The 27,461-nt window shown below is 41.9% G+C and overlaps 1 protein-coding gene across 11 annotated transcripts in view; it reads left to right on the forward strand.

The window, feature by feature from the left end:
- The window catches only part of Abcc5 (ATP binding cassette subfamily C member 5), a 94,627-nt gene that overhangs the window by 60,349 nt on the left and 6,817 nt on the right, over positions 1–27,461 (forward strand). For all 11 annotated transcript variants that reach the window (XM_029562612.1, XM_029562615.1, XM_008831257.2 and 8 more), the window contains 11 exons: positions 745–847; positions 5,138–5,322; positions 5,769–5,915; positions 6,191–6,320; positions 8,041–8,194; positions 8,284–8,412; positions 13,527–13,713; positions 18,056–18,145; positions 20,613–20,802; positions 23,527–23,686; positions 26,700–26,778. In XM_029562612.1, the coding sequence (XP_029418472.1) occupies positions 745–847; positions 5,138–5,322; positions 5,769–5,915; positions 6,191–6,320; positions 8,041–8,194; positions 8,284–8,412; positions 13,527–13,713; positions 18,056–18,145; positions 20,613–20,802; positions 23,527–23,686; positions 26,700–26,778 (1,554 nt within the window). The remainder of the gene's footprint in view (positions 1–744; positions 848–5,137; positions 5,323–5,768; positions 5,916–6,190; positions 6,321–8,040; positions 8,195–8,283; positions 8,413–13,526; positions 13,714–18,055; positions 18,146–20,612; positions 20,803–23,526; positions 23,687–26,699; positions 26,779–27,461) is intronic.

The following is a 27,461-nucleotide window of genomic DNA, read 5'->3' on the forward strand; positions in this document are numbered from 1 at the left end:
AAAAAAAAAGAAAAGAAAATATAATATAATATTTGAATTCATCGAAATGGCGGCATCTATGACCAAGATTGAAATGAGGGATCCTAACCTGGACAGGGGCACAGCAGTGAGAATTTGAAGCATGGTTTAGAAATGATGTCGAATCAAGTGTGACTAGAGATTAGGAGCTACAGGACCAGGAGAGGAGACCTGCAGAACTAGATTAGCACCAGAATGCAGAAACCATGCAAAACCAAGCAGACAAGTTTGGAATTTCTCCTATAGTTGCAGTGGGAAATGGTCAGATCTATGAATTTGATGTAATGATGTGGCAGGTCAGGGTCAGAAGGAATAGAAGTGCTGATCATTGAGTCAAGTTGGAGAGTTAAGAATAGAGTAAAACCTGTGTTTGGAGGTTAGATCTTGAATGGTTTAGTAAATGTCAGTGGACTAACAGGGTAGGAACCCACATCTCAAAAGATCTGAGGAGCCAAAGTACAAGGAATAAGAATGGGTGGCCTTCTCAAGAAATTAGATGCATCAGACATGGCAGCACATGCCTGTGACCCACCACTCAGGAGGCTGAGATAGCTTAGAGCCATTGTGGGTTACATAGAGAAACCTGGTCTTGAAACTAAATAAATAAGAATGGGTGTATCTTTTTATTAATATTGATAGTTCAATAAAGGGTTCTCTAATATAGCCTGTCAACATTCATCTAGATGGCCATCTCATGACTGGAGACTTTTTTTTTAATGTTATTAGATTAATTCAAAAAAGGAAGCAAGTGGTTCACAGAAGAAATCACAAGACAAGGGCCCTAAAACAGGGTCAGTAAAGAAGGAGAAAGCAGTGAAGCCAGAGGAAGGTAACAACCATTTGGGGCTCTTTAGTTTTGCCACTTATCAGGAATAATGTCACGTGGTAATCCATGATGCTTAGTAGCATTGTGTGTTATGGAGCATCTGCTGTTTTATTTCTTTTTATTTTATTTTATTTTTTATTTTTTATTTTATGTGTATGAGTGTATTGCCTTCATATATGTAAGTGCACCCATGTTGTACAGTACCCACAGAGAGCAGAAGAGGGTATTGGATCACCTGGAACTGGAGATACAGTTGTTAGCTACCACGTGGGTACTGGGATTTGAACCCAGATCTTTGGCAAGAGCAGCCAATACTCTTAACCACTGAGCCATGTCTCCATTCCCCCATGGTCTTACATTTCTAGAATAATAAAGCTCCAAAATAATATTAGTATGCTATGAGACACCTTGGATGTGCCAAAACAGAAGGGCTTGGAGAATGAGCTTTGGAAGGGTAGGGTCAGTTGTAGGTAATTCCAGCCTTCAATACTCTGCGTTTGTACTGAAACATGAATCCCAGCAAAAGCTGAGGTGTCTCAACATACCTCATCTTCAGTTATGTGCTAGTTCAGCTCACTGTTTGCTCCTGGTGGTATTGCAGAGAGCTCTAGAGAGGTTACAGCCAGCAGTTTTCCTACTTGGATTTCCTTGTCCAAAGCCTGTGTTCCTGTTTTTTTAAACATTTTTTTCTAGGCTGCCTCTGCCCCTGGAGCTGGGATTAAAAGCATGTGCCATTATAACAGTAAACCTTTTGTGAATTTTAAGTATATGTCACTCTTGAAATAAAAAATAAATGTAGTTTACTTAAAGATCTCCTGTGTTGAGTCCTTACCTTGTGATTGGAATTTTTAGGACAAAAGTCTGGGTTCTGGCAACTCCAACAAAACAGGCTCATCCACCTGTCCCCAATAAATTAAGTAATGATGGAAAGCAGAGAAAGGAGATTTATTCAGTGTAGCACCTTGGGAAGAGGAACAGATAAAGGAGTCCAGTTTCCCCAGGTCCACCTCCAGTGCACTGTCATGAGCTTTAGGATTAAATCAAGGAAGAACTGAAGCAAGAGGTCAAGGTGCAGTTCTCTCAGTTCTGATTCAAAGAAGTGGTGTCATCACTTGAGGGATCAGTCTGGTTTTACTAGATGATCCCTTTTGTTCCAGGGACAGCTTTGCCCTTTTGGATAATTGCTGTCGTGGGTGGGGAACGTGTGAGGCTTTGTTCTTCCTGGAATCTAAAGTGATTGAAGGCTTAAGACAGTGATTTAATCTGTGACTTCAACATGGAAGGTGAATGAAATCAGTTAGACAGACACTCCTTGAGCAATTAACACATAACCTGCAGAGCTAAGCTGCTGATCCCACATAAAGGAAACAGACACAAAATGAAAGCCAAGGTTCTAGTCTTATCCTACTTTTAGCTACCTTATGGGCCCAAGTACAAAGCCAGTGTGTTTTAGCAAAAGCAGCTTCTAAGTGTGTTTCCACTGAACGTGTGTAAATCCAGGGACATCTCTGGGACTGACAGGGGAGACTTTGGGGATAAATGGACCTGTTTTCACTGTAGCAGGCATTTGATCTTAGGAATTGACATGCTGATTTATCATGTCTTTCAGAAGAACAAATGTGGATTTTTAAAATCATGATTTGGAATAATTTATTGATACACCCAAAAAACACGTGACGTAGAAAACTTTTGGTTCCTGTTACAAGCAGCGTAAGTCAGAATATCACTAGGGAATATTTGTTCTCATTTTATGTAGCCACTATCCTGGTTACTCATAACTCTGAAAGTACCCAAGGTATGTGTGGCTTATTTTGGTTTTAATTTTATGTGTATGAATCTTTTGCCTTCATCTAGGTAAGTGTACCCATGCCAAGCAGTGCCCACAGAGGCCAGAAGAGGGTGTCAAATCCCCTGGAACTAGAGTTACAGACCATGGTTAGCCACCATGTGGATGCTGCCCTTATCAGTTCTTACTAGAGTGTTACAACTGCCTGCTTTCAAATCTGTCCCCCATATAAACGGTTGAAAGACCTAGTTAAAAATAGGAGACTAGGGACTGGAGAGGTGGCTCAGTGGTGAAAAGCACTGGTTGCTCTTGCAGAGGACCTGGGTTCAGTTCCCAGCATCCACATGGTAGCTAACAACTGTCTGTAACTTCGGTTCCAGGGGATCTGACACCTTTTCTGGCCTCTATGAGCATCTCACATGGGTACACTTACATACATGCTGGAAAAACACACACATGCACATAAACAATAAAAGTAAATCATAGAAAAGAAATAGGCCAAAGATTGTAACACTTACTTTATTCCTTGATGTTTAGGGATTGAAGACTAAACATCTTGTCACTCATAAGTTGTGAAGAGAAATCAGCCTTAAAGAACACAGAAGCCCAGCAGGCTTATGCCTGTAATCCTGGCTACTTGAGAGGTTGGGGCAGGAAGATCAAAAGTTTAACTCCAGTTCCAGGAGATCTGATGCCCTTTTCTGGCCTTCTGCATTGTGTGCAGGTGGCACACTTACATATGCACACCAAAAGCACTCATACACATAAAATATAAATCAATAAGTAAAAAATTTAAAGCACAAACAAGATACCAGCTTGCTTTCTATGTGAAGTCCTTTAAGTGCTCCCAGTTTTAGAGCAGTGTATTCTAATATTTTTCCTCATACAGTGCTCATAGAAAGTGTTCATATTTGTAAGGGATTCTGGGGGGCACAGAAGAGACTGCTACTAGTTCTGCCTACTCCAAGTCGCGCTGGGAAATTGAATCTTGCCATATTTGTAGCCCATTCTCTTCAGATGTTTTTCTCTGCTCAGGAAAACTCAGATGCCACTAGGCTCGGTGACTCACTCTTTTAATCACAGCACTCGGGAAGCAGAGGCAGATGAATTTCTGTGAATTTGGGGCCAGCCTGATATACATATCAAGTTTCAGGCCAGCCAGGACTACACAGTGAGACCCTCAAAAAAACCATACACATAAACCTCAGATGCCACTGTTTACTTGCTGCAGCTAGGCAGCCCCAGGGAGTCAAATTTGCCAACTTGCCTGACCATACATGCTGCATGTCAGTTTCCCTGCTCCATACCTCTGCTTTCTTAACCTGTTGTCTCTGCACGTTATCTTTACTAGTTTGCCACAAGCAGTGCAGGCTATATAAAAAGTCGTCTTCTCTGAAACCTGCCTGCAGACTAAATCCCATGTTGCTTGCATACAGCTCTGCCATTGCATTTAGCACATTACTGTGTTTCATCTGCCTGTCCCCCAGGCTGTGACGACACCCTCAGCTAGGTCCTCAAAGGCCAGGGACCTGGTCTCAGGTCTGCTGGTCCTGGCCTTTAGATGGTGCTGAGTAAATGTGGAATGAATGAATGTTTTGATGAAGAAGTAGTTCTAGAACCCTTTGATGCTACAGGTTCTCTTGATTCTGCTACTCTGTAAGTGACTGAGTTTGAGGGGAATAGCTTTGTGGGTTTTTTTTTTTTTTTTTTTTTTTTTTTTTTTTTTTGGGTTTTTTGGAGACAGGACCTCCCGGTACCCCCGGGTGGCCGGGGGCTCATTATGAAGCCCGGGCGGGCCTGGACCCCAAAGAGACCCCCCTGCCTCTGCCTCCCAAGTGCTGGAACTAAAGGCATACACTGCCACGCCCTGCTGGGAATAGCTCTTATTAAAGGGAGAGTTCTCTAGATCATGTGAAAGGAATAGAATTCATTTGGGCAAAACCAAAGCAGTTCACCAGTTGGACAGTACCCAAAACCCCAGGTTCGGAAAGCTCCTACCAACAATGTGATCTGACAACAGCATTTATAGGAAAAAGTTCAGAGTAGAAAACAACCTAATTGGCTGTAACTTAATCCAGTCATCCCATCAGTTGGTTTTAGCTTAGCTAGTTAATTTATTTATGGCCCAGGTCTTCCTACAGTCCGTCGAAGTTAAGTTACTGTGATGAGGGGGCTGGAGAGGTGACTCAGCAGTTAACACTGGTTGTTCTTGCAGAAGACCTGGGTTCGAATCCCAGCACCCACGTGGCAGCTAGCAACTGTCTATAACTCCAGTTCTAGGGGAATCTGATGGCCTCTTCTGTCCTCTGCGGGCATTGCACAACATAGGTCCACTTACATGCAGGCAATACATACACAAGAAATAAATAAAAAGTTACTGTAATCAAACACTATGTTGGATGGATCTGTTGGGTCCAGTGTAGGTGCCTCATCAACACCCATAACTTCTACAAAGTTATATACCACATTCTTCCTTCTAAGTTAATGTTTCTTTTTCTCTCTCCTAGGACAGCTTGTGCAGCTGGAGGAAAAGGGTCAAGGATCTGTGCCCTGGTCAGTCTATGGTGTGTACATCCAGGCTGCAGGGGGGCCCTTGGCATTCCTGGTCATCATGGTGCTCTTCATGCTGAATGTGGGCAGCACTGCCTTCAGCACCTGGTGGTTGAGCTACTGGATCAAGCAGGGAAGTGGGGTAAGAATACTCATTACTGGGACGTATGTGTGAGGGTATGGCCTTATCTCCCTGGTTCTGGCTGTTCTCCAGGAAACTCTTGTAGTTCACACTTAAAAGAAGCATTGGAAACATCGTGTGATACCCCACTAATGTATATAATTTTATGTTTTTTATATGTCAGTTAAAAATAATTTCAAAGAAGAAACAATGAACAAGGACGTTCTAGTATAGTGTCACAGAACAGAAAAAACAAAACAACCCCGATCATCCCAGGGGCTATAGGGATGCTCAGTAAGTAGGACACTTGCATTAGGAAAGAGAGAAGTAGGAAGCAAGCTTGCCTTTGTGTTTGCCATGACCAGGTCCCAGGGTCATTCCCATGACTCTCTCTTTGAGCTGAGAATGCCCCTGAGTACCTGACTGTCTTTAGGAATCTCATCTCATGCTACTTTACTTCCAAACAGAACAACACAGTGACTCAAGGAAACAGAAGCTTTGTGAATGACAGCATGAAGGATAATCCCTTCATGCAGTACTATGCCAGTATCTATGCCCTCTCCATGGCAGTCATGCTGATCTTGAAAGCCATTCGTGGAGTTGTCTTTGTCAAGGTATACCATAGTAGGTGATCTGTGTGCCCCGTCTCCCTGGGAGCATATGACCAGGCTTTGGCATGGCATATGTGTGTAACAGGATGACCCTGCTGAAAAAATGACATGTTTCCCATTAGCCGTAGCCTTTTCCTTTTAGTCACCTGTGCCTGCTCACCATCTGTACCTTCCCCGCTTTGGGAGTCAATGTACCACGTCACCTGCATGAGTACTAATTGAGCCTGTTTTGATTCTCCAGCTCTTTGGGCCCTGATCACTTTGTCTTTGCTCTTCAGGGCACATTGAGAGCCTCCTCCCGGCTCCATGATGAGCTTTTCCGAAGGATCCTTCGGAGCCCTATGAAGTTTTTTGACACTACCCCTACAGGAAGGATTCTCAACCGGTTTTCCAAAGACATGGATGAAGGTATCTCCCACCGGTCCTCTCTTTTGTGCTCTGGAGCACAGTCAGAGCTTGCTGCGCCTCCAGCGTTCTGGACATAACCCCCGCCACACACCCAGATGTGCGGCTCTGTCTGTCCTGAGATTCAGAAAGCAAGCACAGTGACTGCTGACATTTGCATCAGAAATCTTTTGATTGAGTTTTCCTTCTGCCTTAAAACCTGAAAACAAAGTCAGAGGATCAAGTTAGTAGAGGGGCTTAGACCAGGATGCCTGTAATTCCAAAGTGCTTGTTTACTTGGTGGTACTGCATTGGTTCTTAGACACTTACAGCTTCTGAGGGGCTTTCTGTATGCAACATAGGCTGTGCCTGCACTAGAACTCAATATTCCCCATCACCCAGAATATAGTACTGTTTCCTGTCTTTATTGAGAGCCTACTGTACAATGAACAGCACTGGGTATTTTATGCATCTTGTCCTAATCCAGGAAACAGTGCTGGGAGGCAGCTGTTATGTCACCATCCAGTATACAAGACTGACATTCAGAAAGGTTAAGTAACTTGCCAGGTGTGGTGGCGTACACATTTAATCCCAGCACTTGGGAGGCAAAGGTTAAATAACTTGCCTAGGATCAGACAGCTATCCAGGTGACCACATTGGGAATTAAGCTCAGACCTTTTTTTTTTTTTTTTTAATGTTTACGAGTGTATTGCCTGCATGTGTGTGAGTGCACCCATGTTGTATAATGCCGCGAACGTCAGAAGAGGGCTTCGGATTCCCCTGGAACTGGAGTTAAGGACAGTTTGTAGCTGCCATGTGGGTGCTGGGAATTGAACCTGGATCCTCTGCAAGAGCAGTCAGTGCAGATTAAGACTGCTGAGCCATCTCTCTAGCCCCAGCTCAAATCTTTTTTAACCCCAAAGTTTAGTGTTTTTAACTACTGTGCCTTGGTTACTTCCATAGGAGGAATTTTTTTCAGGGATCAGTAGGTCAGTGTAAAGCTATGGGTCAGAAGAAAAAGGAGTCAGGAGCAGACTCAGTACAAGAACTGTACATATTTTCATTTTTGTTACAGAGAGAGAGAGAGAGAGAGAGAGAGAGAGAGAGAGGAAATAAACTTGCTGGTTTAATCCTTGCACATAGGAGTTTGAGGCAGGAAGATTGTGAGTGTGTGGCTATCCTGGGCTGCATAATGTGACCCTATCTCAAAAGCAAAAAAAGTAGGGATGGAGGAACTAGAGAGATGGCTCAGTGGTTAAGAGTACTGCTGCTCTTGAAGACCCGGGTTTGGTTTCTAGCACCCACATGACAGATAACAACCACCTATAACTCCAGTTCTATGGAATCTAATGTCCTCTTCTGCCCTCCAAAGGCACTGCATGCATGGGGTGCCCTTACATACACCCTCACATACATACAGGCAAAACACTCATAAACGTAAACAAATTTTTTTAAACAAGAGTTCACTTCCACCTTAAGAAAAGGGGTGTGTAGTAGGGAGGTAGCCAAAAATAAATGAAGAAAATATTGACTGGTGAAGTTCTGTACTCTTGACTGTTTCATATGTTTAAACTTTTCTTGTGTTAGCACAAGTTCATTGGTATTGGTAAGAATATAGATTATCTTTGTTTTCTTTTTCGCATATTTATTTTCCAAATATTTTACATAAGAATGAAGTAGTGTATGTTTAGCTCCATTTTCTTTGCCAAAGCATATGAAACTTGTTCACTTATGGTTCCCCCAGTGGACGTGCGCCTGCCATTCCAGGCTGAGATGTTTATCCAGAATGTTATCCTGGTGTTCTTCTGTGTTGGAATGATCGCAGGAGTCTTTCCATGGTTCCTTGTGGCAGTCGGGCCCCTCATCATCCTCTTTTCAGTTCTACACATTGTCTCCAGGTAAACAGGAGGTATTAGTGTCTACCAGAGCCAAAAATAAGGCCAGGATTGCCAGCTTCCCACTGTGACAGAAGCCTGTTTTCTCACAGAGTGCTGATTCGTGAGCTGAAGCGTCTGGACAATATTACACAGTCACCTTTCCTCTCCCACATCACGTCTAGCATACAGGGCCTTGCCACCATCCATGCCTATAATAAAGGACAAGAGTTTCTACACAGGTTAGTGTGGCTGGGGACCTGTATCCCAGCTGTTAGCAATCCTCTTAAGAGCCCTTCATGGCCAGAGCTTGGAATTATAAAGCTCATCACTTAAAGGTATTACTGATTTAATGGACCTGTCTGTGATTAAAATGTAGTTGCCTGATAAGATTTCTGGGAAAATGAGAACACAGAACATGGAACGTATGTGGGTATATGACATACTGCCTTTTGAGAATATATTTGTGTATACAACATTTTGATATCTCTGAAAGAATTCATAAGGAACAGTAGTAGCTATCCCTGGAATGGGAAACTGGGTACCTGAAGAACAAGCAAGAAAGACTGACCTTTTGTAGTGAGCATTTTAAGACTTTTCAAGGGGCTGGAGAGATGACTCAATGATTAAAGCACTTGGTACATAAGCATGAGGACTGGGGTTCAGATCCCAAGAACCTATGTTAATAGCAGGTGGGTTTGACAGCCCATCTGTCATTTCAGTCTTAGGAGATCTGTAGAGCAAACTAGCTAGCAGGATTAGCCATGTCATCTAGCTCTGAGTTCCATTGAGAGATCCTGCCTCAATGAATAAGGTGAAAGAGTGATGAAGGAAGATTCCTGACACCAACCCTGGGCCTCCGCAGGCATGCACATGCATGTGCACTCACACACATAGAAGCTCATGCATGTGCACACACACACCATAAACACAATAAAAAAGAACCTCTTAAATTTTCTGTCTAATGTAGATATTGCCTATTAAAGTAAGAAGTAATTTTTACATGAAAATTTAGAGTAAAGAGATTAGAAAAAAATTATTCTAAATAAAGACTTCCTTGTGTGAGATAGGGAGCTACACAAAATAAGAGATGAAAGGAAACACCACAACAGACACCAAAAGCATGCCAGACATTATGAGGGAATACTTTAAAACCTATTCACAGCTGGGCGTGGTGGCACACCTTTAATCCCAGCACTTGGGAGGCAGAGGCAGGCGGATCTCTGTGAGTTCAAGGCCAGCCTGGTCTACATAGTGAGTTCCAGGTCAGCTGGGGCTACAGGGAGACCCTGTACCAAAAAGACAACAACAACAAAAAACCTATACTCTATCAAATTTGAAAATGGATAGATATCTAAAATCATGGGAACCACCAAAGCTAAACCATGAAGAGATCACTAGTTTAAACAGACCTCATAACATAAGGAAACTGAAACAGTAATACAAAACTTCCTGACTAAAAAAATCCCAGGCCCACATGGAGTTACAGCAGAATTCTATGAGACATTTAAAGAAGATCTATAACCAATACTACTTAAATTATTCAAAAAGATAGAAACAGAAGAACTCCCAAATTCCTTCTATGAAAACAGCATTACTCTAATACCAAAACCAGGTAAAGACACAACCAAAAAAGAAAACTATAGATCCATATCTTTAATGAACATAGATGCAAAAATTCTAAAAAAAAATACTTGTAAACCACATACAGACACACATAAAAAAGATCATCCACCATGATCAAGTAGGCTTTATTCCAGAGATGCAGGGATGGTTCAATATATGTAAGTAAAAAATGTCATAAATCATATAAATGGACTCAAAGATAAAAACCACATCATTGTCTCAATAGATGCAGAAAAGGTTTTTGACAAATTCAACAGGCATTCATGATGAAAAGTTCTAAAAGGAATTGGACTGGAGGGAGCATACCTCAGCATAATTAAAGCTATATACAACAAACCCACAGCCAACATCATTCTAAATGGGGAAAAAAAATGGAAGTATTCCCATTAAAATCAGGAACCAGAAAACAATGTCCATTATCTCCTCTCCTTTTCAATATAATGCTTGAAACTCTTGCTAGAGTAATAAGACAAGAGAAGGAAATTAAAGTAGTACTAATTAGAAAAGAGACCAAATTATCCCTTTTTGCATATGATATGATACTATACCTAAGAGATCCCAAAAATTCCACCAGAAAACTCCTAGAACTGAGTAACACTTTCAATAAAGTGGTAGGTAGCAAAATTAATCTACAAAAATCAGTAGCCTTTCTATATGCCAGTAACAAGCAATCAGAGAAAGAGTACAGGGAAACACTTCCATTCACAATAGCCTCAAAAAAAGAAAAAAAAACCACGGAATAAACCTGACCAAAGACATCAAAGATCTCTACATACCAAAGAGACTAGGCCTTCCTGGCCTTGAACTCACAGAGATCCATCTGCCTCTGCCTCTGGAGTGCTGGAATTAAAGGCATGTGCCATCATACCTGGCCACATGAAAATTTTAAATCTTTAAAGACTGAGGAAGACACCAGAAGATGGAAGGACCTCACATGCTCATGGATTGGAAGAATTAATATTGTGAAAATGACCATCCTACCAAAGGCAATATATAGATTCAATTCAATCCCAATCAAAATCCCCATGACATACTTCACAGAATTAGAAAAAAGCCATCATAAGAGGTCAGGAAGAATAGGAGGAACATAAAGAACTGCAAAAGAAAAGGTGACTTCTGACCTTGAAGGACAGAGGAATAGAACAGAGAAGCAAGTGACAAGGGCTAAGGAAGGTGTCCCAGTTGGAGATTCACGGAGCAGGAGACCAAAGGACATGATGAAGGCCTCATTTCTCTGCCAGGTTCTCGGCCTTGTCCACAATATGAATGTTTTCCAGTGTCCACAATATAAACATAAAACTCATATTTTTGTTGCTGATGGTGCAAGAAAACTAGCACAGACCGTTGATCTCAATGTTCTAGGCTAAAGCTTACCTGCAGATCACTGCAGAAGTGGTAAGAAGATTGCCACCACCTCCACAATGATTGCCAGGTGCCCTGGAAATTGCCCTGCTACTTAGTAAGAGGCACATCAGAAATGAGCATTGTGGTAGCGCACAAAAATAATGGTCTTGATTGTGTTATTCCTAAAGAAATAATGTTTTATTCTCAAATTTGATCTATGACTCACAAATAAAATGTTAATCTATACTGAAAGAAAAGATTAGGAAAGTAAATTCAAGGCCAGCCTGATCTACATAGTGAGTTCCAGGCCAGCTGGGGTACACAACACACACACACACTACAGTCTAAAACCAGTACTTTTCCATGCAGGTTTCTGCACATGTAAGAAGACTTCCAGGTCATCTTGGGGTTCTAATTCAGAAAGTTAGGCCACTTTTTTGTGTTGCTGATCATTGAATGGAGTCCTCAAAATTCTTTGTGAAAGCTGGGTGTGGCAGCACAGGCCTTTAGTCCCAGCACTTGGGAGGCAGAGGCAAGTGGATCTCTGTGAATTCAAGGCCAGCCTGGTCTAACTTGTGAGTTCCAGTACAGCCAGGGCTACAGGGAGACCCCCCCCCCAAAAAAAAAAAACAACACTCACTGGAGAAAAGACAAAACCTTCAACAAATGGTGCTGGCAAAACTGGACCTCCACCTGTAGAAGAATGAAACTAGACTTTCACCTTGCACAAAAGTCAACTCCAAATGGATCAAAGACCTCAATGTGAAACTTGAAACTGAAGCTGTTAGAAACATTGTCAGTAAACTACAAGATATAGGTTTAGGAAAGGACTTTCTAAACTGGCCATCAGATGCTCATCAATCAACAAGTGGGACCTCATTAAACTAAAAAAACTTCTGCACAGCAAAAGAAACAACCAAGAAAGTGAAGAGAAAACCCACAAATTGGGAGAAAATCTTCACCAGCAACACATCTGACAGAGGTCTAACAACAAGAATATATAAAGAACTCGAAAAAAAAATCATCCAATTAAAAGATAAGCTAAAGATCTGAACAGAGAATTCTCAAAAGAAGAAATAAAGATGACTAAGAAACATCTTTAAAAGTGTTCAACATTGTTAGTAATTGGGGAAATGCAAATTAAAACCACCTTAAGATTTTGCCTTACCCCAGTCAGACTGACTAAGATCAAGTAACTGCAGGGAGAACAATTTAAAAAAGGAAAATCACAAAAGTTCAATTAGAAAAGAAAAACATAAATTTAAAGCTAGGGAGCTACACAAGCCTTTATGCACATGCAGCACTGGGATGGGATTGGCCGGAAAGGCAGCACAATACTAACTTCTGGAATTTGACATTTTCTTCTCTTTTATTATATTTTATTTATAGATTCATTTTTTTGTAAGGAGGAAAAAACTTTAAAACAAGACTCATGTGGCCGACAAAGCTCCCTCTTTAGAACTCCAAGTTCTCAGAGTGGTCGGATCTCTAGACTGAGGATGGTGGTGCCACACCCTTCAGCAACATATACTGCCTGAATCCCTCTTGCTGCGGCTCAGCTCACCTCTCCTGCTTCTTGGCTCTGCAGTGGTGTGAGGCATATGGCACATAATGTATAGCTTCCTATTGAGACTTCCTTTTCTTTGGCCTTGGACTACTTCTGTTTGCCTTTGTAACCTTTCTTTGAGAAAATGACCCTGACCTAAGACTTTTTGTTTGGTTTTAGGTTTTTTTGTTTGTTTAGTTTTGATTTTTTTGAGACAGTCTCACCAAGTAGCCCCAGCTGGCCTGGAACCATTATGTAGACCAAGCCAACCTCAACCTCATAGAGATCCACCTGTCTTTGCTCCAGGGTGCTGGGATTAAAAGCGAATTTTTCCATGCCCACCTCTAAGATAACTTTTCTAAAGCACAGCACAAGCCTCTGGTTTTGATCTCCATGCCCATGTTCCCCCTGTGCTATAAAGGAAGTTGTTTCTCCTTAACATCTTTTTTTTTGTTTAAGACAGGGTCTCACTGTGCAGCCCTGGCTGTCTGGAGCTTGTTATGTAGACCAGGCTAGCCTCAAAGTCACAGAAATTTATCTATCTGCCTCTGCCTCTCAAGAGCTGGGATCAAAGGTGTGCACCACCATACCCCCACCCTTCCTAACATCTTTAATGTAGGTTTTAGTGTTTCCAAAAGAGTAACTAACAATACACCGTGTCCTCTTATGTGAGACTTTAGAATACCTGTACTTCTGAAGTTTCCATATAATTCTTGGTTGAAGACCAGAAATACTAAGTATTTACCTTGCATTCTGTGGCTCACTCAAGCTTTGACATCCATCCATGAGGGGATTGTATGGTACATTTTTTGTTCGATAGCTGTTCTATCTTCCTCACAGGTACCAAGAGCTGCTTGATGACAACCAAGCTCCTTTCTTCTTGTTCACTTGTGCAATGAGGTGGCTGGCTGTGCGGCTGGACCTCATCAGCATTGCCCTGATCACTACCACTGGGCTGATGATTGTTCTCATGCATGGGCAGATTCCCCCAGCCTATGCAGGTCTTGCTATCTCTTATGCTGTACAGGTCAGTATCTGGGTTGGTGGTATTTGACTGGAGAAGGTAGGGTTGGGAAGAAAGGTGGGGAGTGGGATCTAGGATTAAAATAGTTTAACTCTGCTGTATGTGTTTAAGGAATACATGTAGGGGGGCTAGAGAGATGGCTCAGCGGTTAAAAGCACTGACTGCTCTTGCAGAGGACCCAGATTCGATTCCCAGCACCCACATGGCGGCTACGAACCGTCCTAAACTCCAGTTCCAAGGGAATCCAAAGCCCTCTTCTGACCTCCGTGGCATTGCATGACACAGGTGCACTCACATACATGCAGCCAATATACTCATCCTCATGAAATGAAAATAATAAAATATTTTTAAAAAAAAGAAATATAGTGAGCTGGGTGTGGTGGTGCATGACTTTAATTCCAGCACTCCTGATGCAGAGGCAGGCAGATCTCAGTGAGTTCAAGGCTAGCCTGGTCTACATAGCAAGTTCCAGGCCAGCTGGGGCTACAGGGAGACCCTTTCTTAAAAAGACAATGAATGAATGAATGCATGAATGAATGAATGAATGATTGATTGTAGGGCCAGATGTGGTGACACATGCCTTTAATCCCAGCTCTTAGGAGGCAGAAGCAGGCAGATCTCTCTAAGTTTGAGACCAGCCTGCTCTACATAGTGAGTTCCAGGTTAGCTGGGGTACAGGGAGACCCTGTCAAAAAAACCAAAAAAAAAAAAGAAGGAAGGAAGGAAGGGAGGGAGGGGGGGAGGGAGGGAGGGAGGGAGGGAAAGAGGGAGGAAGGGAGGAAGGGAGGGAGGAAGGGAAGGGAGGGAGGGAAGGGTAGCACATGCCTTTGATCCCAGTACTTGGGAGACAGAGGCAGGTAGAACTCTGAGTTTCAGGCCAGCCTGGTCTACATAACAAGTTCCAGACAGCCAGGGCTACATAGTGAGACCCAATCTCAAAAAAGAAAAGAAATATGTTATCTTAATTTAGAAAAATAAAAAATTTAAAAAAAACCCAAAATCACAGTTTTTCGGAGCTGGAGAGATGACTCAGTAGTTAAGAGCACAGACCAGAGTTCAGTTCCCAGCCCCATATGGTAGCTCACAACTATCTGAACTCCAGTTCCAGAGGATCTAACTCCATCTTCTGGCCTCTGTGGACATTGAAATGTTTTTTCCAAAAGATTTATTTTAAATTATGGATATGTGTATGTGTTTGTATGTGGGTATGTGCATGTCAGTGAGGGTGCCCTCAGAGACCAGAAAAGGGTGTCCAGTCCACTGGGCTAGAAATTACAGGCAGTTGTGAGCCACCTGATATATATGCTGGGAACCTAACTTTGCTTTTCTGCAAGAGCAGTGCACACCCTTAACCACAGAGCCATCACTCCAGCCCTATAAACAAATAAACAAATATTTTTAAAATTCCAGAGTCTGGCATCTTCCTAGTTTTCTAATAACTATTATAACATTCTCACTCTGCTGCTTACATACACTTTATTTTCAAACTCCTGATTTTCCTAATACTGTTAAATGTAAAAGTCCTTCTAATTGCTAAGGATGATGAAAGGTCTTCAAATAGCTCAAAAAACAATTGAGAACGTGACTACTGACTAAATATTTGAAAGCATTTTAACATCAGTCCACACAAATAATTTTTGCTAAATGTTTTTAATAGTAATATTAAAGTTCGATTTTTAAAGTCGTATTTTAGAGAGAGAGGAGCTAAAGAACTTATGACTGGAGGGTTTATATACACTTCATATGGAGGATGGAGGTGAGAGGAGTGGTGGGGCATCTATGAAACAGGGTTGACTGTAAATGGGTTACTTTGTGTTTCCATTTGATTTTTTAATTTTTTAAATTTTTGTATATTTCATACAGAACATCTCAATCATCTTTGTACCCCCTCCCCATTAGCCCCCTCCCATAGTCCCCCCCACTGGAATTCATACATTCTGTCATTTGTGTTAAGCCCTATCATGTCAAGTTAGTGTCCCCAGATGTCCTTCAGTGCAAGTTCATCTACTGAGGTCTAGTCAGCCTATCTAGAATCTCTCCCTTTAAGATCAGCTCATCCGCACCCAGCAGTAATTAGCTGCTAATAATTCTTCAACTAAGATTGTGGTCTGCTGTCATTTCCACAGTTCTGTGCTGGGTTTTTGTCTGCTTGAGTTTGCATGGCTCTTGTGCATGCTGATACCATTGCTGTAGGACCGTATGAGAAGGGTCCCAGGAGCCTGTAGGACTCTATTCCTGTATGCTCATGCACCTCCTCCCTGGCTCTTACAAATTTCTGCCCCGACTTCTGCAATGGTCCCTGAGCCCTGGTTGGGTGAATTTTAATATAGGAGTCCTATCCAGGGACCCACACTCTGCAGACTCTTACTCTCTACATTTTAGTCATTTGTGACCTTTTGTGTTCCTGGCCCTCTGTTGCATGAGGGAGCTTCATTGATGAGAGTTAAAGATGCATCAGTGGTCACTTCATCCCTTCTTCTATGTTCCCTGAGCCTTAGGTGTAGAGATTGCATTGCAGATGTGCCACTTAGGCTTTGTGCAGTTCACAGAGAATCTCTGTGTGGCCAGTTGTGAAACTCTGTAATAATCTCTATTGAAAAAGAAACTTCTTTGATGGGTAATGACTGGGATAGGGGTTGCACAAGTTTGCACTCCCACCAGCATTAAATGAGCACCCCCTTTCTCCACTTCCTCACCAGCATTTGGTATCATTTGTTCTCTTGATCTTAGCCAGTCTAACTGGGGTAAGATGAAATCTTAAGGTGATTTTAATTTGCATTTCCCTAATTACTAGCAATGTTGAACACTTTCAAAGATGTTTCTTAGCCATTTTTATTTCTTCTTTTGAGAACTCTCTTTTCAGATCTTTAGCCCATCTTTTAATTGGGTGATTTTTTTTTCTTGGTTCTTTCTTTTTTGAGTTCTTTATATATTTTAAATGTTCAACCTCTGTCAGATGTGTTACTGGTAAAGATTTTCTCCCATTCTGTGGGTTTGTCTTCATTTTCTTGGTTACTTCTTTTGCTGTACAGAAACTTTTTAGTTTACTGAGGTCCTACTTGTTGACTGTTGAGTACAAATGGGTTGTTGTTGTTGTTGTTGTTGTTGTTGTTGTCATCATTATTACTTTGGTCTTTTTGAGACAGGGTCTCCCTGTAGCTCCAGCTGGCCTGGAACTTGCTTTGTAGACCAGGCTGGTCTTGAACTCCCAGAGATCCGCCTGCCTATGGGACTAAAGGCATTTGCCACCACACCCAGCTTCAAATGGGTTATTTTTTAAGAAAGAACTTTGGTGCAGAGGTTTATTATTCTACACCCTCTGCTGTTGTGTAATTTGGGCCTTATTCCATATTGCAAAGATAAAAATCAGTCAAATGAACTCTAGAGAGCTGCGTCTTCACTCAAATGTCTGCCTAGACTTACTAGAGGATTGGTTGGGATGACAGTGTGTTATGCATCAGTCTAAAGAGCACAAGGCCTGTGCATTCACTTTTCCTTCAACCTTGTATCTCTTATCCTCACTTTCTGGAAGCATTCTCATGAGTTGCTCACAGATTGAAATCAACATTTGTTCTAGTTGCCACAAACAGGCTAAGATAAAAGTAAGTGGTCCAGGGACTAGGGAGATGGCTCAGTGATTAAGAGCACTGGCTGCTCTTGCAGAGGACCCAGATTCAATTCCCAGCACCCATGTGGCAATTAACAACTGTCCATAACATCGGGTTCCAGCAAATCCAATGCCTTCTTCTGGCCTATTCCAGCACTACATGACACAGGTGCATGTACACATGTAGGCAATACACTCATACATGTAAAAAACAAATAACTAAAATATTAAGAATATATATGTATATATATCATATATATCATATATACATATATTTTTAGTAGGTGGTCCAGAAGTTATACAGCTTCAGACATGTGTTACTGGAAACAAAAACAATGGCTAGAAGGCCTTTGAGTCCAAAGACATAGTGCCCACAAGAGCCTAGTGCACCTGCATGCACCAACACTGCACTTGATGAGGGGTAGTGGGCATGGTATTAAAGGTAAGAAAATAGCCAGGCATGGTGGTGCACACTTTTAATCCCAACACTCAGGAGGCAGAGGCATGATTTCTGTGATTCTGAGGCCAGCCTGGTCTACATAACGAGTTCCAGGCCAGCTTGGGCTAAAAGAGCCAGGGAAAAAAAAGGGAGAGAATCACCCAGCCCTGCCACCACATGCTGCATGTTTGTGCTCACATGCTTCTTATAACTGTGGTCTGCAGATGTAGGAAGTTCTGTCTCATTGTCTGACATGTACTGATAACACATTCTCTCTTGCTTTTTGTTTCCATTTTCAGTTAACAGGGTTGTTCCAGTTTACAGTTAGACTGGCGTCTGAGACAGAGGCACGCTTCACTTCAGTGGAGAGAATTAACCACTACATAAAGGTCAGGACAATACAGGCCTTTTTGGCCCTTTTTGGAGTTGTTTTGCCCTTTTTGTCAAGGATGGTGGACAGGGAGGAGCCTTGGGTTCGCTGCCTTTCTTACCCCCACTTAAGCAAATCAGCAGCCGTACTAGATTGCTTGCAGTAGGATAGATAAGACCATAAGAGTTCTTAAAATTTTGATAAATTATGTGTAGCTTAGAACTCCTATTCATAGGTTAATTTATTTAATTTACAGTATACATTTAGGAATCTTATTTCAGTTAAGCTGACTAATATAACATTTTCCTTACAACATTTAAAACTATTATTATTTTAATTCTTACTCTGATCCAGTTTTCCTTGGCCAAGGACAGCTATCTGGATCGCCCACTGAACCTTTGGCAGAGACTTGTGTGGGGTCTCATCTCTGGAGATCATAGGTCTGAAGTAGGACCCAGGCTTCTGTAGTTTAAAAGCTGCATAGTGAATTCTAATCTATATTAATGATTTAGAAACCAGTAAGCTTAGATATTACTGAGAATATTAGCTCTTCCCGTCCCAGGAGCTGCTGATCTTTCAGTGAGGTAGCATCTTGCTGCTGCCCTCCCTGATACTATAGAGAGGGAAGCAGAGCCATGAGTAGTTAGAATTTTCAAGATTAACTCATTTCTCAAGAGTCACCTGTTTTGTGAATTGTCTTGAGGCTAACAGCATTATGCCATAAGTTACAAGGGTAGAAAACATTTCAAGTTCTAAAATACTGACTTTCCAGCATAGTTTTGAAAAACTCTTTTACCTGAGAACTACATTCTCTAGCAGAGATGTACTTCATCACTGGTTTGAAAATGAACCTCATTAGTTATTAGAAGATGTATTTATTTACTTATAGGTTTTTTTGAGGCAGGGTCTTTCTATGTAGTTCAGTCTGGCCTGGAACTCATGATCCTCCTGGCTTAGCCTCCTAAGTGCTGGAATTAGAGGCATACGCCATAACATCTACCTAACTTACCAGAAAATTTTATTTATTTACTTACTATGTCTCTGTGTGTGTGTGTGTGTGTGTGTGTGTGCGCGCGCGCGCGTGCATGCATCTGTGTCTGTGTCTATGTGTCTGTGCATGCACACACACGCCATGGTGCACATGTGGAAATCAGAGGACAACCTGTGGGATTCAGTCCTCTCCTGCCACCACACGAGTCCCTGGGATTTAATTCAAGTTGTCAGGCTTTGTGGCAAGCACCTTTACCTTTGCCTACTGAGACATCTTGTCAGTCCCTATCAGACGTGTCTTAAAATTATTGTTCTCCAAAGAGTTCAGGTAGCTTTCTAATGCATCTGGTAACTGTTGTTCTTTATGTTTAGAAACTACCACTTTGCCCAGTGTTGCAATCTAGGGAGAACGCATGTGTGCACATGTGGATAATATAGGGTTGAATGAATATTGTTTTGGTGTCTCTACTGGAGCAGACAGAATAATGGGCAGTGAGGGACAGTAGACAGCTCAGATCATTGACATTTTTGAGGATTGCTTTCCCGATGCCAGTCCTGTCCCAACTCAGTCTTTCCAGTTTAGAGTATCAGCCTTCAGTGTCTACTCCCCCAGAATGCTTGTTAGGGACACTTCCCTTTAAGGCTCAGAAGCCAATGGCAAATTGCAAGAGTTTTAAAAAACATTGTGAAGTATGACTTCTGTGACAGAATTGCCTAGGAAGCTATAGCACAGCTTTTTTAAAAAAATTTTATTTATTATTTTTATTTTATGTGTATGAGTGTATTGCCTGTATGTAAGTGCACCTGTGTCATGCAGTGCTGGAGGAGATCAGAAGAGGGCATCAGATCCCCTGGAACTGGAGTTACAGACAGTTGTTAGCCACCATGTGGATCCTGGGAATCAAACCTGAGTCCTCTGCAAGAACAGCCAGTGCTCTTAACCACAGCATGGGCTTTTAAAGTATGAATTCCCAGGGTTGTCTCATGAGATTCCTCACAATTTGAAAATGAGGAACTAAGATCCAGGGAGGTAAAGTGGCATGTACAGGTTACACTGCTCACAGTGGCAAAGCTGGAAGTAGAGTCTGTGTCTCTTGAATTGGCCTGTGTGTTTAGATATTAATTTTCTTATAATTTCCTTCAGTTTAAACATAGCCTAGTGGTGTTCAATTGGTGGGATTCTATTTCAAGTGGAATATTTTCAAAGAATTCCAATGAGAACTTGAAGAGGGATGGGAAGACCTCACATCCTACCACTTAGGTCATCCCTCGGTCCAGGGCATTGTTGTGGACGCAAGCATTGCATACCATGGCCCAGTAGCCATGTACTGTGTGTCTGTCTGAGATGGTGGAGTAAACATTTACTGTCAACATACTGTTTTGTTGCAGGGGTCACAGTAGGCTGCCTTGGTGGCTGCTGTGCTTGCCCTGTTTTTACTTCTTTATGATAAGCTTTGTTGCTCCCAAAGAATCTGAACCAGCCACTCTCTCCTCAGACTCTCTCCTTGGAAGCGCCTGCCAGAATCAAGAACAAGGCTCCTCCCCGTGACTGGCCCCAAGAAGGAGAGATAACCTTTGAGAATGCAGAAATGAGGTACCGGGAAAATCTCCCTCTGGTCCTTAAGAAAGTGTCCTTCACCATCAAACCCAAGGAGAAGATTGGTATTGTGGGGCGAACAGGGTCAGGTAAGGACTACACAGGTCTCTGGACAACTGTTGGAAGTGACCAGAATTTAGTTGTTGGTCAACACAATAGCTTGTCAAAGATCACTTTCATCCTTGCAAACCAAATCCCTAATAGACAAGTAATTACTCTCTCAGGCCCCTCTGAAATCAATTTCCAAGGTTGTTTTTAACCCTGCTTTTATGACGTTTAGTGCTTTCTCAATTACAAAAGCCTACATTCTTGGGACAGAGCACTTGAACACATGGCAAAGTATAGTAGAGGAAAAGCACCCAAAACCCCAGTACCAGGGACATGTTGGTGGCTGTTTTGTCAGTGTTTTCCTGTTAATATACATGTTTACAAAAGTGTGGTCATTCTGTACTCAGTTCTGTAGCCTTCTTTTAGAACCATTGATATTTTCCCAGGTCACTAATGATTGCAGTGTAACATGATACATTATTCTATTTTGTGGGTGTACCATCATTTACATTTGACCAATTCCAAGTTTGTAGGGAATCGACACTATTGACAATTTTTCTTGATTAAGAGTAGCACTACAGTCAAAATATGTGAAGAATTCTCAGGCCTTCATAAGATATTGTCACCACATCCTCCTATTTGTCAGAAGCTTGAACTTATAGATAAGGAACTCATATTGCCTTGAAGACACAAATTATTTTCTTGATCTGATATCAGTTGTGAAGAAATAAAGAACTGTTCTTTGAACCAGGCATGCTGGTACATGCCTGTATTCTTAGTACTAAGGGACCTGAGGCAAAAGGATCACTGCAAATTCAAGACCAATCTAGGCTATATAGACCCCTGTCTCAACAAAACCAAAACAAATTGGCCATCATTTTAAGCATTCTTCTTGACCCTTATTAGAAATATATTGCTATGTATAATGAAGAAATGCTCTCTATACCTCATTTTTTTAAATATTTTATTATTTTTATTTATGTATATGAGTGTAGTGCCTGCATGTAAGTGCACCTGCGTTGTGCAATGCCTGTGGAGGTCAGAAGAGGGCATCAGATCCCATGGAACTGGAATTAGGGATGATTGTTAGCCGCCATGTGCATGCTGGAACTCAAACCCAGGCCTTCTCACAAAGAGCAGCCAGTGCTCTTAACTGCTGAGCCATCTCTCCAGCCCCCTCTGCCTCCTTATTATTAGGCCAGGGAGATGATGAACTGGTCCTACGTCTGTAACAGTCTCACTTTAGGTAATTGTTTTGCTCTTTTCGTGCACTGAATTTCTAGAGTCAAGACTTAAGTAATTGCCAGGTATAAGTAGAGGTCTGTAGTCCCACCTGCTAGGAAAGCTTAGGCAGGAGGATTTTGAGTTCAGGGCCAGCCAAGATAATGCAGCAATAGTAAAAATAATTAATAAGATGGGCGTGGTGGTGTACGCCTTTAATCCCAGCACTTGGGAGGCAGAGGCAGGCGGATCTTTGTGAGTTCAAGGCCAGCCTGGGACTACAGGGAGACCCTGTCTCAAACTACTACAACTGGGACTACACCGAGACCCCGTCTCAAAAACATGAAAATAATAATAATAATAATAATAATAATAATAATAATAATAATAAATTAAAAAGGGTTTGGCATAGAGCTCAATAGTAGAGTGCTTTATTATATATGAGGCCCTAGATTCACTCCCTAGTACTCTCTCTACCCTAAGATGTAATTTTTTTCTTTCCATCTTTCCTTGTAAATGACATTCAAAGATAGTCTTTCCCAATCTGTTTATTCTTGTGTGAAATGTCTACCTGGCTTAGTTATCATTGGTTTTCTGGGCTGTATATTTCTTTGCATCAAAACAAAGCAATTCAATCTTGCTTTCATGAGATGATCTCAACTTCAAGAAGAGACTGTAAGAAATCCAGAATTATAGTATGTTTGTGGACAATGGACATTGTCTTCCTGTATTACAGTTACAAATGCAGACTCAACTATTCTGCCTGTCATTACAACATTGAATTCATTAATCATTTCATCCACCAAACCTGCTTCTCAGCCTTCATTCTGTGTTAGTCATCCACAACTACTTGTCTTCTCAAACCTAGGCCTCCTTCCCCTGTACATTTGCCCCAGAACTTCTCCATCTCTACTGCTGCTGTGGCAATCAGTGCTCTTGCCTTAGTTTCTCTCTCAAGCATAGTCTGGTCAGAGAAAAAAGACTTCCCGTCCTCTGGTTTGTTGCCAGCTAATTGCTGTGGGACCCGTGACCCCCTAATTCTGAAGCCTACGCATCATTAAACCCTGGGTACCTGTTTCTGGGGAGAATCAGAGACAGGTTTTCATTTCATTCCTCAAAGTAGAATGGCGTATCACTCCTTGGGCTGCTGTGTGGCTTCAGTGTTTGCTCAGGAAGGTTAAATACTTTTTCTGTTTCTTTCTTTTTTTAAGACAAGGTCTCCAGCTCAGACTGACTTCAGACTCGCTGTGTAGCTGGAGCCGAGCTTGAACTTCTGATCCTCTTGCCTCTACCTCCCAAGCGCTGGGATTAACAGGCATGCCCAGTTTATATGATGCTGGAGCTTCATGTATGTTAGGCAAGGCCTCATGTATGTTAGGCAAGCACTCCACCAACAGTACATCCCCAGCCCCAAACAGGGGAAAAACACTACAAACAGGGAAAAGAAGAAAAAAAAAAAAGACTTTGCCCCAAGTATAAATCAGTTTTGTCTTTCTAGAAGTTACTAATGGAGCTGCTGCTCTGCCTGTGCTCTGACTCACCAGGGAAGTCTTCTCTAGGGATGGCTCTGTTCCGTCTGGTGGAGTTATCTGGAGGTTGCATCAAGATCGACAGAGTGAAAATCAGTGACATTGGCCTGGCCGACCTCCGAAGCAAACTCTCTATCATTCCTCAGGAGCCAGTGCTCTTCAGTGGTACCGTCAGGTGAGACCTAGACTTCTTAGAAGTCCCAGAGATGCCAGAGTCTGAACCTGAGATGGAAATCCCATGTCCTTGGGTGCAGTGTTTTCCATGTCTTGGAGCTTTCTGTTGCAGTGATGGGAAGGCTCTCTGCTCTATGAGCTGCTATATTAACTAAATGAGGTGGGAAGGCCAGATCTCTAGATCACCAGAGGTCCCAGATCTCCCTGTAGCTGCAGTTATAAGTGGTTGTGAGCCCTACCATGTGGGTGCTGGGACCCAAACCTGGGTCTTCTGCAAAAGCAGCAAGCACCCTTAACTACTGATCCATCTTTTGATCTTCCTTTTGTCAGCATATAGTTTAATACTTATTTTAGGCTTTCCCATCTTTGATTCTTAGTCTGGAACTACTTTTTTTTCTGAAATTTATTAACATAACATAGATGAAATTCCTCTTCTTGACTGTTAAAACAGTAATTAGGAAGAAAATAATCTTTTCCTATATTTTTCTTAAACTTCTGCCTCCTAACACCTAGGGGTTCCTGTGTCCATTTCTATTCAAGTTGTCTTTCCTTGGAAAGAAAAACAGTTTTAACTATGTAGTTGAGCTAGATTGTACTTCTTTTTTACAATCATCCAAATGTAATATTGAATTTCCTATTTAATTTTTAGCAGTTTCCAAAAACAATTGGTAGCAACATAATTTCAGACTTGTCTTTAAAATTAAGTGTCCAGCATAGTGGCACACACCTTTAATCCTAGCACTTGGGAGGCAGAGACAGGCAGATTTCTGTGCTATCAAGGCCAGCCTGGTCTACATAGCAACTTCCAGGCTAGCTGGGGCTACCGGGGGACCCTGTCTCAAAAAAAAAAAAAAAAAACAAAGCCAAAAGCTAAGTGTTCCACTCTTTTTTTAAAAATATTTATTATTTTTGTTTTATGTGTATGAGTGTATTGCCCGCATGTACGTGAGTGCACCCGTGTCATGCAATGCCGTGGAGGTTAGAAGAGGGCTTCGGATTCCCCTGGAACTGGAGTTAGGGACGGTTCGTGGCCGCCATGTGGGTGCTGGGAATTGAGCCCGTGTCCTCTGCAAGACCAGTCAAAAAAATGCCATAGCCTAGAAGACTTAAATATCAGAACACTGTTGCTCATAGTTTGGAAGTCCAGACTGGTGTGTGGTAAAGGCCCTCTTCCTGGCTTGCTGTCTTATTATATATTCCCATGGCCTTTCCTTGATGTATCATGAAGGCCTCATCCTCATGACCTAAGCCTTTTTTTTTTTTTTTTTTTTTGAGACAGGACCTCACTGTGTAGCCCTAGCTGGCCTGGAACTCACTGTGTAAATCAGGCTGGCCTCATACTCACAGAGCACAGAGATCTGCCTGCCTCTTAAGTGCTGGGATCAAATGTGTGGTAGTCCACACCTGGCCTCATGATACTGATTGCCTCCTGCAGGCTTCACCTCAATTGGAGGTTTGATGAATTCAGCATAGGTACCTACAGAAATAAATCTTTAGTCCATATGTAGTAAAGAAACTGAATTCTTAACTGTAGTCATGTAGTCAAGACTATTGGAAGTCTTTATTTTAGCATTTTCTCCTATTGAATTTAGATGTCATGTATTGGATCTCCCTTTTATTAAGATTTTTTAAAAATTTGTATGATTTTTATTTTATGTGTATGTGTGTATTGCCTGCATGTAGGTAAGAGCACCCATGTCATGCAATGCCCTCAGAGGTCAGAAGAGGCTGTCAGATCCCCTGGGACTGGAGTTATGGACAGTTGTTAGCTACCATGTGGGTTCTGGGATTTGAACCCAGGTCTTCTGCAAGAACAACCAGTGTTCTTAACTGCTGAGCCTTCTCTCCAGTCCCTAAAGATTTATTTTTATTTTCTGAGTATAAGTGCTTTGCCTGCATGTATGTGTGTGTACCACATGCTTACAGTGCCTGTAGAGGCCAGAAGAGGGTGTAGGATCCCCCAGAACTGGAGTTACAGACCTTAGTCAGCTATTGTGTAGGTGCTGGGAACTGAACCTTGGTCCTCTGCAACAGTAGCCAGTGCTCTTAACCACTGAGCCATCTCTCCAACCCCTATACTGGATCCCTTGATGATAATGAATCATTATCCTTGGATACTTAGGTAGCAAGTTCATCATATGAGCAGCATGAAAGAATTACACTTGGCTTATCTCTCTTGCTAGAGTTTGGGACTTTGGTCTCTATCAGGACTAAGAATTGTATTTTTAGCTTCAGCCCATCACCAGCAGAACCATTGCAAATGCTTAGCCCAACCATGATCCCCATGTCTCTTCACATGTACTATGAAGAAAATTGCCCTAAAGATTCAGTGGACTCACAGCCAGAAATGTTAGTAAAGGGACTTTGCAACTTAATCCTCAGTCCTAGTGCCAAACTTCCTTCCCCTCTATCAGAAGGTCAGCCCCAAGGCAAGACAGAAGAAGTATCTTTCAGTGGCTTTCCTGCCAGGCATTGTCAATGCAGAGAGAATGACAGGCAAAATGGAGATATCTCAAAAACAGAAGACATTCCAGGCTTTAAAGAGAACCAAGAGGGAGGTCAGAGTGAAGCAAGAATTGTGTCGTTCAAATGTAGCTGCAGTTTCTGCAGATCACGGATGGGATCCTTCTGAGAATGCTAGAATAGGACATGATTAGGAAGTCAATTTAGACCTAAGTCTTACACTGTTTTTTACTGCCATTGATGTCATACAGCAAGCAAGAAAGCTGCTCTGCAAGATTAGACTGTACAGTAGTAACATCTGTATTTAAAAATGCTTTGTAGCTAATTTGTATTATTTGTGTCATAAAAATAATAAAATGTAAATCACATTTTACAGAAAAGGGAGGCCTAATCTCCTGTCTTCCTGGCTAGTTGGGGAATGATCATCTGTGACCTTCAGAGCTGAAATCCTCTGTTTTCTGTGTTCTTATTTAACCTTTACCACAAAAAATAAATAAAATTTTGTTTCTTAAAGATTGACCTCTGAGAAATTTTATTATGCTTCTCTCTAGATCAAATTTGGACCCCTTCAACCAGTACAAGGAAGACCAGATCTGGGATGCTCTAGAGAGAACACACATGAAAGAATGTGTGAGTGGAACTAAGGGCAAGCTATCCCAGCGTCACAATGGTGGGAACATGGCGGTGCTGCTCTCCCTACCTATCTCTGTCTCCCTCTCTCTAGGGACCGCCTTTCCTTCCCACTCCATGATGTCTGTGGAAGAGTACTTCTAAGCAGGTGTTTGCAGGCATTTCACACACATCCTAAAAGGTGGTCCCTCAGGGACTGCCGAAATGGCTCAGCTGGTAAAGATGCTTGCCACAAAGCCTGACTATTTGAGTTTGATTCCTGGGACTCACATGGAGGAAGGAGCAAACTGACTACCACAAGTTGTCCTCTGACCTTCATGTGTGCACCATGGTACATGCACACCCACACGTGTACACATACACACACAAATAAATACATGTAATAATTTCTTTAAAAAGTTCTCAGCCCCAGTCCTACACTGCTCGTGATCATATTGACCCCATATTCTCCATTGACTGAGAATATATTAATGACAGTTATAATTTAGTAATTTCTATTAATTATAACAGCATAACATCCATAATACATAAAACATATAATTTACTACTGACTCTATAGAAAATACATAGTGTGCCCATAGGTCACAGACTTCATAGGGCAACTTAGCAGACCCTTGCCAGCAGCCAGACTGCAGATGGGCATCACTGGTCTGGAGTAGAGCTCTTTGCCCCCAAGTTGAGTC

Source organism: Nannospalax galili, unplaced genomic scaffold (assembly GCF_000622305.1).
Source record: "Nannospalax galili isolate Female #2095 unplaced genomic scaffold, S.galili_v1.0 scaffold315, whole genome shotgun sequence".
NCBI lineage: Eukaryota > Metazoa > Chordata > Mammalia > Rodentia > Spalacidae > Nannospalax > Nannospalax galili.